The 15,132-nt window shown below is 38.1% G+C and overlaps 2 protein-coding genes and 1 pseudogene across 7 annotated transcripts in view; all 3 read left to right on the top strand.

The window, feature by feature from the left end:
* The window catches only part of LOC146475179 (uncharacterized), a 453,604-nt gene that overhangs the window by 121,199 nt on the left and 317,273 nt on the right, over nt 1-15,132 (top strand). The window lies entirely within an intron of this gene.
* On the top strand, nt 10-5,935 carry LOC146475195 (DNA replication licensing factor mcm2-like). The gene is made up of 6 exons (XM_085116208.1): nt 10-139; nt 721-893; nt 1,849-2,018; nt 2,668-2,759; nt 3,298-3,472; nt 5,836-5,935. Exons 1-6 carry the CDS (start codon nt 56-58, stop codon nt 5,862-5,864), a joined length of 723 nt encoding a protein of 240 aa, XP_084972334.1. The 5' UTR covers nt 10-55; the 3' UTR covers nt 5,865-5,935.
* Nucleotides 6,969-11,903, top strand: LOC146475194 (proton myo-inositol cotransporter-like; annotated as a pseudogene). Its single transcript, XR_014866005.1, has 3 exons — nt 6,969-6,981; nt 7,773-7,872; nt 10,279-11,903. The product of XR_014866005.1 is annotated as a proton myo-inositol cotransporter-like (transcript).

Below are 15,132 nucleotides of genomic sequence, written 5' to 3'. Positions count from 1 at the left end.
GGGAGTACCGCTGGGTATTGTTTGTTCTCAAGGAGCTAAATATGTCAGCTGATCGATGAAGCCTCGTTTTCACAATCATAGGAAAAACGCGGGAAAATTGTGTCACGTGAACAGATCAGCCGACGAAGAAAGCATGGCGGTAAGTTGTGCGGTGTATTTTCGTAGAATTTACCCCGATATTTATGAACTAAAAGCGTTTCCTGTATATCAACGAGTGAATGATCACATCGTCAGCGTTTTCTGTGTAGCATTTTAATTTTTTTGCCTGTTAATCGATTTTGTATGTGCAAAATGCATGCCTTCTTGTCTTTTAGAAAAATATAATTCGATCGATCGATCGAGTGCATAATCTAAGCTTATACGAAGCTAAATTTCATGTGCTGGTCTATTTAACGGAGATTAGCTTAGTGTTTTGTAAATTGGCGCTGTTTGAGAAATGTGTGAGATCAGAATCTACCTTCGCGGTGATTTTATCGCGCTGTTAAAGCAGTCTGCACTATGTACATGTGCAATGAACACATACCGTGAATCGAACTTGTCAATTTCTCGCTAAGTTGTACAACTTTCAGAATCGATCGTAAGGTGAAATTACAGTTTAAAAGAATAACCCTTCCAAGAACCAAACTGGTAATAATCAGGTCTTAAAATCTGCTTTCCCTGTCCAAGTGAAATTGTCATTTAATATATTTTATTTTGAGCCATATAATTTCCCTGGTTTAGGAATCTTCGAGTAGTCTTGGCGTGCCTAGCAGTCCTCAGCGGACGGATGGACTAACTTCCAGCCCAGGAAGAGATCTTCCACCTTTTGAGGATGAAACTGATGCAGTTCTTGGAAATGAAAATGCTGTTGAGGAAGAAGAAGGAGAGGAGTTGTTTGGTGACAGGATGGAACAGTAAGTTAAAACTGCTTTACTCCCCCCCCCCCCCCCCCCTCCCCTCCCTTCACATAACATGGGTTGATAGAGTTCTGGCCGATTTGTTGACTGAGACATACTATATGGTAATGTCTGCTGTCACACCAACCAAAAACACTGATGTACTGTATGAGGGGCAGGTTGTATTGAAAAATAAATAAAATAATGTTGTATTAGAGACAATGAGCTGCGGAATACGCTATACAGTTTTGCTAAGCTCAGGGAAAAACAGATTTTTTGCAAGGTTGGGGAAAATTTTGTATCAAGTCAGGGAAGTTCTAATTTCTTCCATAATAGGACAGTAAGAAGTCAGAGAATTGTATTTTTGGCTAGCGTCTTAGGTTTGCAAAAAGTTTCCTTGTTTGGCAAAGGTATTGTCATTCCGATAAGTATTTACAAAGGTATTGATTTCTGTTGTTTCATTGCGGGCCTATTTTCCAAGGCATTTGTCAGGGAAATGGTTTGTAGTCAGTGAAAATTTAGGAAATTTTATTTTCCATATGATGACTGGCAACCTCCTTGTGGTGTAGTTTGGGGTAAATATACCTGCAGCTGAGATAACCCCAACATGAAGCATTTCTCTATTTTTTTTTCTACAGATAAAATTGCTATTTTTTTGTTTTAATTTTTAATAACACATTCTCCTCTACAAAAAAACTTTCATTTATTGTACAGTTAAGAATGATGTGTATTTATACTTAGTCAAATCCTTTGAAAATACCGATCATATATATATCGATACTAAGAAGGGGGCATTTATTCTGGATTTAAAATTTTAGTCAGAAGGGTACATCCAGGTGTCCTGTGGATTACGACCTTTTGGAAACATGCTTCTTGGATGTCCAGTTTTAAATTTCTGGCTGAACTGTCTCATTGTGAAAGGGTTGGGAAAAAAACTTGGCTAAATCACAATATTACTTTTGACACTTGAAAGGGATTATCGCCCAATTGCCGCACTTGATGTATATGATGCAGCAGTGTTAGATGATGAGGAATTTGATGAAATGGACCCAGATGCTCGACGGGAAGCTGAGCGGCTGATGAGGAAGAGAGACAGAGAAGAGGCTGCAACAAGGGGGCGGCTTCATAGGGGACTGCTTTATGGTATGATAATTTTTTCTGTTCAAAAAGTATTTTGTTTCTAGACAATATTAAATTATTATGCTGTAATGTGATGTGATGTTATCCTAAATGGTGTCATTAAATCCGCAAGAAAAACACTGGATTTGGTCAATTATTCAATTCAATTTATTCTTCATACAAGTTCGCAACAATAATTATAGCATTTCTAAAGACGTTCTCTGGTTAAAAGTTTAAAAATACCAAGCTTTTGATTGCCAGTCTGCAATCTCACTTTTTAAAGGTTGCAGACTGGCAATCGCAAGCTTAGTATTTTTAAACTTTTAACCAGAGAACGTCCTTAGAAATCTTTTAATTATGCCTGGTTACTCATCGATTTTTAAATAATTATAGCAATAGAAGCTTGGATATTGTTTTATTATTATTATTTTGCCACACAAAGAAATGCAAAAAAAGACCAGTTTTGCTAGGGAAATCAAATACAGATTGAAATTAGTCAAGTGGGCAATAATCATGGGTCAAATGAAACTGCATGGTCTGAGTGCAGACTGGGGAAGCATGTTCGATGATAGTCGTCATCCTATTGTGGCTTTGCTGGCATGGCAACAGTGTGATACAGAGTTAAATCTGGGAATTGACACCTGCTGTAAATTTATCTGGTTTTTTTTTTAAGATGAAACAGATGAGGAGGACGAGGAGCAGCCGAGACGTCGTCGCCGGCTTGCACAAAGAGCCGCGGATGGAGATGTACAAGATGAAGATGAGGTATGTACAGGAGACTGACTAAAACTTAGATTATGACTTAATACACTTTAATTTTTAATTCTCATTTAGTATCTGAAAAAAAAAAAAAGGATTTGATCAAACAATAGTCCGAGAAGAAAAAGTTGAAATATTTGGAGTTTTAGTAGTGTAATGGTTAGTGGAACAGACTTTTAATATGAAGCCGTGGCCACTGAAATGTGAATGGTTCAAGCTAGGTTGGTTTCTCTATCTTCATGCTGTTTCCTTAACTTAGACAAGAAACTTTGCTCCATATTGTCTCTCCTCACCCAGTTGTATAAATGGGTGCCAACAACATACTGTTTGGGGTAACCCTGTGATCCATGGAGTTGCACCCTTCATTCTTCTTATCTCTACTTGCAGGGTACGCATCCACAGAAGAGTACCAATACTGTCTTGAAATTGTCTGATGCTACACTATATAGAGAGTTAAACATCAACTGCAGAAGCCACATGTGGTCTGACTGTTACTTAACAACTGTACCTTGTCTCTTGATTAAATCAATTCTTGTTCTTGTAGCTCATCGAAAGTATAGAAAACCTTGAGGATATGAAAGGACATTCCGTGCGTGAGTGGGTCTCCATGCAGGCTCCTCGACTGGAGATCAAGAACAGATTTAAGCAGTTTCTACGTTTATTTGTGGATGATCAAGGACACAGTGTTTATAGGGAAAAGATACAGCAAATGTGTGAAGGTTTCTGGCACTGTTTGACGGTGTAAATCCAGGTTGCCCTTGGACAAAAGTAACATATCATAGGTGATTTAAAGGCAAGCGTTCTGAAAATGTTAGCAGTACTAAAAATTATTCATTTGAGTGGTCACACTTCATTTGAATGGTTACCAGGGCTCGAGACTAACGGTAGCCAACTAGCCACAGGCTAGTTGAAATGCAGTTTTGGCTAGTGGGTTTTGGGCTTTCACTAGCCAAAATGGCTAGTGAAAATTTCAGGCATTTTTATAGCATGGAAAGAAACCGCAAATTGAAATCGACTCTGAGAGAACAGAACTAACAAGTACTCTGTTGAGAAATATAAAAGAATATGGAAAAAACTGAAATACCAAAAAGCGAACGAACGGTAACTTTTTTCAGGCCTTTTCCGTAAGGAGCGACAAGCGACAGAAAACCGTTTCTGTCAATAATTAGTTGTGTGTGAAATCAAGCATAACATCACCACAATGTTGATCAGCGATCGGGTTTCAATTTACGTGAACAACGAGGTCGACAGGTCACGTACGTAAACGCTTTCAGAAAAAGGATTTGTTATTGTGGAAGTTGAGGAGTTATGATTATGAAATACATTTAATTTCTATGTTAGCTAATTATAATTCAAAGTAAAGTTAAATTACCTTAACAAGGACGCGTGAATCAACATTGTTGGAAGGAATATTTGCTATTATAAATAAACAACACGCCCGAGAAGACCGACAAGCTAAGAAAACCAGCGAAATGTAAATCGAACGAATTTGACAATTTGTCTTGAACAGAACTAAAAATAAAAAATAAATAAATAAATAAAAACTAGGTGATTTTTCTTTCATCTTTTTTAAACAAATCTGTTTGTATACAGTCCGTCACATTACTTTTATGCAAATGTTTGTTGGGAATACGCGCCGAAATGAACATGTTTGAATGCCTGCCAATCGAGAAAAGGCCGTCTTTAGTTTCTAAATACGGTTCAAGATTTTAAATAATTCTCCGATTCTGACTCATCGAAGCTTATTTCGGGCAACCTGAGATGCGTTCTTACTCAGGATGTGCAGTATATGGGTATTAAGCTTCGGAAAAAAGGGCGGAGATGATTGACGTCCATCAATGCAACTTCCTGTACGAGCCCCACGTGCGATTAGGAAGCAACACAAGTTAGTAATTAATGCGATGTGGTCCTGATGGACATTGCTCTGGCTTAACAGGATGACAATAAAATACCTGACGAAGTCATGTCTACAAGTTTGCGACATTTTTTCCCTATCAACATCGTATAATTTAAAAGTTAAAATTTCTACCCTTCCGCAACTCCCCCCATGCTTGAAAGTTCTGGCTAGTAGAAAATTGGTTTTGGCTAGTGAAATCAAAGTTGTCAATAGCCACTGGGCTAGTGGGCAAAAAAGTTAGTCTCAAGCCCTGGTTACACTTACGCTTTCTTTCACAGACATATCAGTTAGAGCCGCACAATAAGAACTAACACCACAGGATTTAAGTACTGCTAATTAACTTTTGTTTTTCGCCTGAATGGTCACTTCATGGTTTCATCTTTAAATGGAATAGGCAGAGCCCCCCTTTCACAGGATAATCCTTAAGACCTGATCAGGGGCAGCCAACGGATCCTTTTGGTAAATTATCTGTTCAGAAGGCTACATGTATTAATCCCCTACAATTTTCTAAAGGGTATTTTTGCCTCGTATGTTCGTGTTATGGGAAATTTAAGGCCTATTGTGTTTTTGGTTTGATAAAACTGTGGTTTCGGGTATCAAAGAAGCTCAGCTAAGATTTTCAGAAACGAAATAAGACCTAAGGTTTTTAGAAAAATGGACAAAAATGCACTAGTAATTATTCAAAAAGACTCAAGTTCCCCTAGAATGACTGAAGATATGAAAATATTAGAGCGCCGCCTGAAATGAATCAACAGAGCTTTACAGGCACTCGAGATAGCCTAAAATAGCATTTCGAAGGAATCAAAAGAAAACTGTCATTGGGTGCTCCTTTATCATTTTTAATATTTTTCCTACAGTACTACTAAAGAAAATTTGTTTAAACACCAAGACGTCTTGTCTTCAGTGATCATTTCAATCATTCTCATGACCTACAAGTTAATTGACAAGTGATATTGTAAGGAGAAATTGAATTCTGGTCACTATTGATGCTTAAAGGAATAGTTATTTACAGGGCCAAGGCAAAGCACTGTTTGGTATCCCCACTCTGAGTTGGAATAGTTGACCTTCAGGATTTTATTTATGATCCGCAGACCTAAGTCTTGAGCTACATTTTCATGGGAATGATTTAGTCAACTGTTTAGCATTTACCAATTTACCAACCGTTTTTTTTTTTTTACTCCATAGCAAACAAACAAAGCCTCATTGGATTATAACATCCTGGCAAATGAGCAGCAGGTGTTAGCGTATTTTCTTCCTGAAGCTCCGTTGGAAGTCCTTCAGATCTTTGATGAGGTTAATTAGTGGCCATTTTTTCATGGGTGGAGGAGGGTGTGGAAAGCAGAAATAGTACAAGGGAAGGGAGGAAGGCTCTTTTATATAAATATGCACTTTAAAATAGAAAAGAATGAATGACAATTTCGAAAATAGTGTCTGAGCCATTTTGGTGTCATTTGGTTCTTTGAAGTCCACAAATCTATACATTCGGTTTTAAACAAAGAAACACTCAGTCGCAGGAGTGACGGAGCATACTTTCAAAACGCTATAATTATAACAACCACGAGCTTTCCCTCAACCACTGCAAACATTCACATGACACTGTTCTCTCCAAATACATCTGGCACCAGAAGGATAATGGCACCAGTTACACGATCAAATGGTCCATTATCAAACGAGCAAATCCATATCACAGACATCCCTCGCATTGCAATTTGTGCTTATCTAAGAAGCTCTGCATCCTATATATCTGCTGACAAATCTACCCTCCTCAACAAATGATCTGAGTTAATTACAAAATGCAGGCATGAAAATAAATTCTACGCAGCCAATCAGAAGCAAGATCGCTCCAACTGCCCTCCTTAAATTATGACTCTACAAACTCCAACGGTACAGTCTGATGATCGCTTAGTGCGTGAAACTTGAGAAACTGTGGTACATTTTCTATCTTAAATTTATATTTAAATTTATACATTTTGTTTTACATTTTTTTTAGCCTATTAACAGTATCGCCCCACCCATATATGGTCATGAAGACATCAAAAGAGCCATATAGCACTTGTTTTGTTTTGTTAATCAATATGACATCTTTTTCTGGTGCCTCTTGTGTATTGGTCAGCTTTGTTACGGTAATATTTATTGCTCCATCTCCTTCTTCCCTAGGGTTCCTGCATTAATGATTTTTCAAACTTAGAACTGCAAATTCAGCAAGGTTTTTTTCATCCGTGAATCGTGTAAAAATTATCATGCAAAATTCTAGATAAATAAATATTGCTGAAATTCATGCAAATTTATGTTGTCTTTGTAGACTTGTTGAGATAATCATGAGTGAATTATGTAAATTTATGTGAGTTGGACATATTTTTTTAAATAATAATTGTCCCAGGCCTTTATACAAGAAATAGAGCACCATGTAAAATAAAATTTAATGCCTGGCTTGCGTTTGATCTAAAATAATCATAATGTGCGAATAGCAACAGTTCTTAAAGTGCCCCTGGGACTAAAATTTCATTTTCCATCTTTTTGCATTTTCGTGTAGAATATGACCTTCTTACTCATGTTACCAAATTACAATCCTTTACGGCGATTGGAAGTATTTTTTTTTTTAGCTTTTTATTCGAGATTTCACGGTCGCCATTACGTCACTGGCCTTGTTCCGGAAGTTAAGGCTCAAATTACAGGAAGTGACGTCATTGGCTCAACACGAAAAATTCCACATGGCTAATATTCATATGGATTCTACTTCATAAACTGTATTCTGCTGTTATTTAGGTTCGCAACAGCAGAATACAGTTTATGAAGTACTGTAGAATCCATATGAAAATTAGCCATGTGGAATTTTTCGTGTTGAGCCAATGACGTCACTTCCAGTAATTTGAGCCTTAACTTCTGGAACAAGGCCAAGTAATGGCGGCCGTGAAATCTCGAATAAAAAGCTAAAAAAAGAATACTTCCAATCGCCTTAAAGGATTGAAATTTGCTGACATGAGTAAGAAGGTCATATTCTACACGAACATGCAAAAAGATGGAAAATGAAATTTTCGTCCCAGGGGCACTTTAACAGTTAATGAAAAAGTGAGAAATTTTCTTTACTTTGAATTTTGTCTAATTTTTCCATCTGTTTTTAGACTCTTGTTCATTTTTGGCATCTACAGCAACAAGGAGAGGCGTACTGGTCAGCTGTGTGTTACAAGCAATACAACAACTTTCAGGAATTAATACCGTGATGTAAGTAAATCAGTATGCAGGGCTTGAGACTAACTTTTTTGCCCACTAGCCCAGTGGCTATTGACAACTTTGATTTCACTAGCCAAAACCAATTTTCTACTAGCCAGAACTTTCAAGCATGGGGGGAGTTGCGGAAGGGTAGACATTTTAACTTTTAAATTATACGATGTTGATAGGGAAAAAATGTCGCAAACTTGTAGACATGACTTCGTCAGGTATTTTATTGTCATCCTGTTAAGCCAGAGCAATGTCCATCAGGACCACATCGCATTAATTACTAACTTGTGTTGCTTCCTAATCGCACGTGGGGCTCGTACAGGAAGTTGCATTGATGGACGTCAATCATCTCCGCCCTTTTTTCCGAAGCTTAATACCCATATACTGCACATCCTGAGTAAGAACGCATCTCAGGTTGCCCGAAATAAGCTTCGATGAGTCAGAATCGGAGAATTATTTAAAATCTTGAACCGTATTTAGAAACTAAAGACGGCCTTTTCTCGATTGGCAGGCATTCAAACATGTTCATTTCGGCGCGTATTCCCAACAAACATTTGCATAAAAGTAATGTGACGGACTGTATACAAACAGATTTGTTTAAAAAAGATGAAAGAAAAATCACCTAGTTTTTATTTATTTATTTATTTTTTATTTTTAGTTCTGTTCAAGACAAATTGTCAAATTCGTTCGATTTACATTTCGCTGGTTTTCTTAGCTTGTCGGTCTTCTCGGGCGTGTTGTTTATTTATAATAGCAAATATTCCTTCCAACAATGTTGATTCACGCGTCCTTGTTAAGGTAATTTAACTTTACTTTGAATTATAATTAGCTAACATAGAAATTAAATGTATTTCATAATCATAACTCCTCAACTTCCACAATAACAAATCCTTTTTCTGAAAGCGTTTACGTACGTGACCTGTCGACCTCGTTGTTCACGTAAATTGAAACCCGATCGCTGATCAACATTGTGGTGATGTTATGCTTGATTTCACACACAACTAATTATTGACAGAAACGGTTTTCTGTCGCTTGTCGCTCCTTACGGAAAAGGCCTGAAAAAAGTTACCGTTCGTTCGCTTTTTGGTATTTCAGTTTTTTCCATATTCTTTTATATTTCTCAACAGAGTACTTGTTAGTTCTGTTCTCTCAGAGTCGATTTCAATTTGCGGTTTCTTTCCATGCTATAAAAATGCCTGAAATTTTCACTAGCCATTTTGGCTAGTGAAAGCCCAAAACCCACTAGCCAAAACTGCATTTCAACTAGCCTGTGGCTAGTTGGCTACCGTTAGTCTCGAGCCCTGAGTATGTGAAATGAGATTTATGTATGAAACATATATTTCAATTGTGGGTGAAAGATTAAATAGAAGAAAGACCCTCACAGATACTTAACATGTAATGTTTGAAAACAGTTGCAAAAGAAAGCCTGAAAAAAAAATCAGGCTTGAACGGGATTTGAATTCATGACCTTTAAGATGCTGGTGCAGTGCTCCACCAACTGAGCTATTAAGGCAACTGGGAGCTAGTCATATTTTAAGTTTGTAATAATTTACCCACGAAGGATGAATAATTGAATAAATTATGATTATATGAAATATTATATTTCATCTGCTGGTGAAAGTTTTAATAGAAGTAAAATCCTGTTCCAGCCTATTTTTTTTTTAGGTTTTCTTTTTGCAACTGTTTAAGTTGTGTAAATAACTGCAAGGGTCTTTCTTTTATTTAATAAAATCTTGTATACGAAATCTGATAGCATCAGATTTGAAAGCATCCATCGCACCCCTCCCTTGACTAACCAGTGTGGGTGCAATGGGGTAATTTTCGGTGGCATTTACATTTGTATTTTCAGAATTTCATAGTGCTGTTTGTTGAATGTGAACCCCATTCATTTGTGGGCTATTTTACCTGGCATTCAGTAGAATCATTATGCTTTACTCGGTAGCATATGCATTGAATGCGCAAATTCGTAAAGGACCTTTTTTTTATTTTTGAAATTTTATTGTTTGTTGAATTCAAAATCCTTCGGTATGGGCTATTAAATTTAAGCTGGTATTCATTGAAATTATTTGCTTAGTCATTACTCAGTTCCATGTGTGTTGTAAGTCGTAGTTGTGCCAGTACCATTTGACGATAGAGAGACAGTAAGAGACCTAGTCATAGAAAGATGATGCACTTTGTTTTATCTACCCTTCATTACATTTCTTGATGTCATATAGTGTACCTGATGTTAGCTAGGGTGCTGTGTTAACTAAGCCGTGATAGCTGTATGTCGAAAAACACTGTGCAAGTCTAGTGGCATTGACATGGTGATGGCTACTAATAGTAACCATTTCATTTCAAAATTGTCACTTCATCCATTTTGCTCAAAGTTTTCATGTACATTATTTTCGTAATGTTCCTTACACCTAGGTACTACAGTGCAACGATCATTCAAAATGTCCGGTATCCAAGGTGACCAGCTCGCCATTTGGTTGGCCACAGTAGTGGCATTTGGTAACTTTGCATTCACCATCGTAGGTGTCTGTCTTGTAGAGAAGATGGGCCGGCGAAAGCTTCTACTTGGGAGCCTTGCTGGGGTTACATTTAGCCTGTTTCTTCTAGGCGGTGCTTTCTTTATGGCAAAGCAACACGATGCTTCGATATCCTTACATGAAGTAGTACCTTTGAATGGCAGTGACAATTGTCCAAGTAGTGGGCACTGCTTAGACTGCCTCAAAGCAAAGTGTGGATTTTGTTCTGTGAAGGACGCAGTTAGTAATCCCATCAATGGATCATGTATTCCATTCAATGGGTCGAGTTACCATGCAGCGTATGGTAGGTGCAGTGTATCAAATCATCCTACCACTTGGTCGTATGCTGCCTGCCCTTATAAACATGCCTGGCTAGCTATTGTGGCTCTAATACTTTACATTGCAGCGTTCGCTCCCGGTATGGGCCCAATGCCTTGGACCATCAATTCAGAGATATACCCTCTGTGGGCTCGTAGTACAGGAAATGCATTTGCCACCGCTACAAACTGGACTTTTAATCTGATAATTTCCATGACGTTCCTTTCGTTGACCGAGTGGATCACCCATTATGGAGCGTTCTGGCTTTACGGAGGAATCGCATTTTGCGGTTGGGTGTTTTTCTTTGTTTATGTACCAGAAACCAAAGGCAAATCTCTGGAGGAGCTTGAACACATATTTAGTACCGAGCGTTAATTTTTTGAAAAACTCTCGCACCATTCACACCAAGCAGAATTCAAACCAAGACTACAATCAAGGACAAAAGGTGTTGGAACAAATGTTACAAAATCCTCATATTAACTGCTAATTTAGTGTGACTCACCAATGAAGCCATGATGGTTTTTCGTTTAAGACCCATCTTTCTAACCACACCCCTCTCGCCGAGACAATGTGGAAATCCCCAAGTCATTTTTGTTACACGGGATCAACATTGTAAGGGAGTTGGGGTCGGGGAATGGACACTCGTAGTTTGCGCGTACCATGTTTCTATTGCGTGCGGAGGGAAACATCGTAAATGCGAATTTGTCCCAACCCTTTTGTCCTTGATTGTAGTTTGGTAGGTGATTGTGATCTGCCACCATTCACAACTCTGGCCTGCTTGCAGACATCTAGTGGAACCCCTCCTTACAGAGACCTCTTTAATACGGACACCTCTCTATGACGGACAGTTCACTTGGTCCCTGAGAGACCGAAATCCATATAAAGCCTACTTCTCTAAAACGGACACCTCTATAACGCGGACAATTATTCCTGTCCCCTTGGTGTCCGTAATAAAGAGGTTCGACTGTATTTCCTTTGCCAAGTGCAACAAAAGAAATACGAGACGTCTGTACGCAGGCAAGAACAACTCGCGAGAATCACCGAAAGCGTGGATTCTTGCGTGTGATCCTCGCGCGCCCGTGAATCCCCAGTCTCACTAATCACCACATATAAATGTCTTGATTTTACAACAAATTCTCCCAACGACTACCATGTGGAGAGTAATAAGGAGAATGCGCACGTTCATATTGGGGTTTAATGGGTCAACTATTTTTTATATTTTCTTCTGAAAGAAGAAGTATGTGAAGCGCTTTGGAATATTTTTATAATAGTAGCGCTATATAAATCTAATTTATCATTATTAATCGAGGAAATACAGTGAGAATCAAGAGATAATTCTCTTGGTGATGGAATACGTGTAGCTTGGCACCAAATGCTGTAAATTGCATACAAATATTGGTTCAATTCAACTGGATTATTGTGGCGCTTATTCGGGGTCGGCGCGTTTTCGAGTAAATATGGTATATATTGTACACTGAAATTATTATTATTATTATTATTATTATTATTATTATTATTATTATTATTATTATTATTATTATTTTAACAGGAAGAGGGGAAATTGTGCGAAATATGAAAAAATACTTGAAACATACCTTGAAGTCTATTGCGTGTATGGTATGTTGTTTTTTTATTATAAAGGGTATTCAGTAAATGGCCCAGGCATACTCGCAAAAAGCCGGAGATACGAGTGCTCTTTTCAGGAGTCGAACCCAAGATCTTCCGATTACTAGTTCGGATGCTCTACCACTGAGCTACAGGAGACTCGCGGGAGCTAAGGTCGTTAAACTAGGTTCATGGGACAAACATCCTGCATACTGCTAGGATTGGAATGTCATGTGTGGCATATGCGCAGTGGAATAAATGTGATGGATATCTTACGCCTGGTGAATTAATGAGAATGATGTATTATTCAGTAAATGGCAATGTCATTCACTGAATAATACATCATGCTCATTTATTCACCAGGCTTGAAATATTCCATCACATTTATTCCAATCCTAATGAGGTTTATGACGATCTCAGGATTACTCTTGTTTATGGCCTGGATCAGCCTGCTACTTACTTCTCGACCATATACCGACTCGACCCACACACATTTGTCTCTTATTTTTACCCATCAATCTATTCGGAGCGACCTGCACAGTTTAGAAAGCCTAACATTAATTGGTCGAGAGAACAAAAGAACGAATATCGCGGACAGGGAAAGTCTGGAGAGGCTTGCCGCCGAAGCTGTCTCTGTCGCCATCAGTGAGGCTCTTGCCGCCCAAGGACTTCAACAACACCAACCAGTAAAGACATGTTTTCTGTTAACAAGATAAGAACCGCGCTTCATTGTCTCTTTAAGGGCGAAGGAGGAGGGACAACTCACTATCGCTCGTTGTTAGTACGATAGTACGACCATCGTCTGGCCAAAAAACATGGTAACATTTATGAGTAATTACGGGGTTGTCAGATTTACGAGGAATTGACTGTATAAGTTTTTGTAAGGCGTTACAATCCAAAAAGGTTCGTCCTTATATTTTATATTTTTATACGACTTTGTACTGACTGTGAACGACCTGATTTATTTATTGTACTCAGTGTTCCGTCTCTCGCAATGCCCATACTTTTATGGTTCTTAAATCCTTACGTTTTCACCTTTGATTTGGAGACACAAACCATTTGAACATAAATATCTGTCTGACCCCGGCTCATGATGACGCTCAAAGATTGCTATTTCCTGATCGTCGCGAAGGCCAAATAGAAGCGTTCTACGCTTTGTTATAAATCTTGTGGTGATCGCCGAAAATATTAAAACGCAAACTTTTGCAAACGCTTTCCGTCATCACTGTTCAAGTCCGGATATTTACAAGTCTGGACAGAAAAGATTTAAAGTAGTCCTTATGAATTTCCGAGTTACTTCTCTCTATCTCTATGAATGTCAAAGTCTAATTTTTAGTCATTTGTGTCTTGCATCTGTCATCCTGTATGTGACACGTCACGTGGTGAACTTAACTCGGCGCCTCACGGCCCGAGTAAAAAGAACGCGACTAAGAACTTAACTCGTGGCCCGAACTCTTATCTCTCGGCCAATCTCGATGCAAAAAAAAAGACAAATAATAATAATAATAATAATAATAATAATAATAATAATAATAATAATAATAATAATAATAATAATAAAGAATTTGCGATAACGCGAACGGGAAAGGCTCATCAGTCTATGATGCAAAACTCCCCGGGCACGCTTATCACGATTTGGTATTTTGCTGGTCGCTTGATCATTAGTAAGAGGTGTATGATTTGTTTGTTTTACTGTCACGTGCAGTAAATCTAGTAATAAGGAAATTCAAAGAGAATTATTTTCCTACAGGTTCTCCTTTAAAGACATTTTTTTAATCCCAACAGGACACTTTGCTAGCAGGGAACTTTCAACGTTTCGAAGTATTGTTTATTAATTGGCGGTAATATCTATAAATATACTCTCGCCATCGGGTATTTCCTTATCAGTGGGTGTTCCCACTTATGTTTCCAGGGCGACTAGATCGTAAAAGTCAACGAACCAGCGTGTATTTCAGATGTAACTTGTAAATCATGCGACCTTTTTAAAGATGTCATAGCTCAGTATTACAGAACTTTCAGAATGCACGACGGTTTGTTTAATATAATCCAAACTTCTACGCTAATTAAGTAAAGAAGATTCTTGGCAAAACTTGATCGCTGAAACCATCAAGTAGTTGACCTTTGAGCCTGTCTACGCAAGAGTTGGGTTTTGGTCTGCACGCTATTCAATGTGTGATATGAGAAGATCAGATAACGCTTCGCTTGCATGTTACACTACAAGAAGAAGAAGACGGGTAGTGATCTAGCTACAATCTTGGACAGATTAAAATGAAAAATTAAACCCCCCCTCCCCCCAAATTCAATGATGAATTCGCGCGCAAAGCAAAACGCACCATTTTTCCATCATTGAAATGGGGGAGAGGGGTGGTCTTAATTTTTCATTTGATCTGTCCAAGATTGTAGCTTACTGCGAGAATAAGGAGGCGGATAGGGGGAGAGGAAATGCAAACCTCCCAGGGCACATTTATCACGATTTGATATTTTACTGGTCGCTTGATCATTAGTAAGAGGTGTATGATTTGTTTGTTTTACGGTCACGTGCAGTGGATCTAGTAATAAGGAAATTCAAAGAGAATGATTTTCCTCCAGGGTCTCCTTTAAGCCTTTCACTCCCATGGGAATTGGGAAATGTCATATTTTTGTAAAACGGCAATTGTGAACCCCTACACCAACTGTAATACACCAATTAAAAGGTTTTATCTAGGGCATTGTATAAATCATTCCAGCTAAAATAAAGGACGTAACAGAAAAGAACGAAAAGTGTTTAAAACGAGAAATTAAAAACCTAAAAATACATCTCACTTCTCGTATACACTGGGTATACCCCTAT

This window comes from Pavona decussata, unplaced genomic scaffold (assembly GCF_977016875.1).
Source record: "Pavona decussata unplaced genomic scaffold, jaPavDecu1.1 SCAFFOLD_85, whole genome shotgun sequence".
Classification (NCBI taxonomy): Eukaryota; Metazoa; Cnidaria; class Anthozoa; order Scleractinia; family Agariciidae; genus Pavona; species Pavona decussata.
Note: the sequence above shows the minus strand (reverse complement) of the source record. Positions and strands in the feature narration are given on the sequence as shown.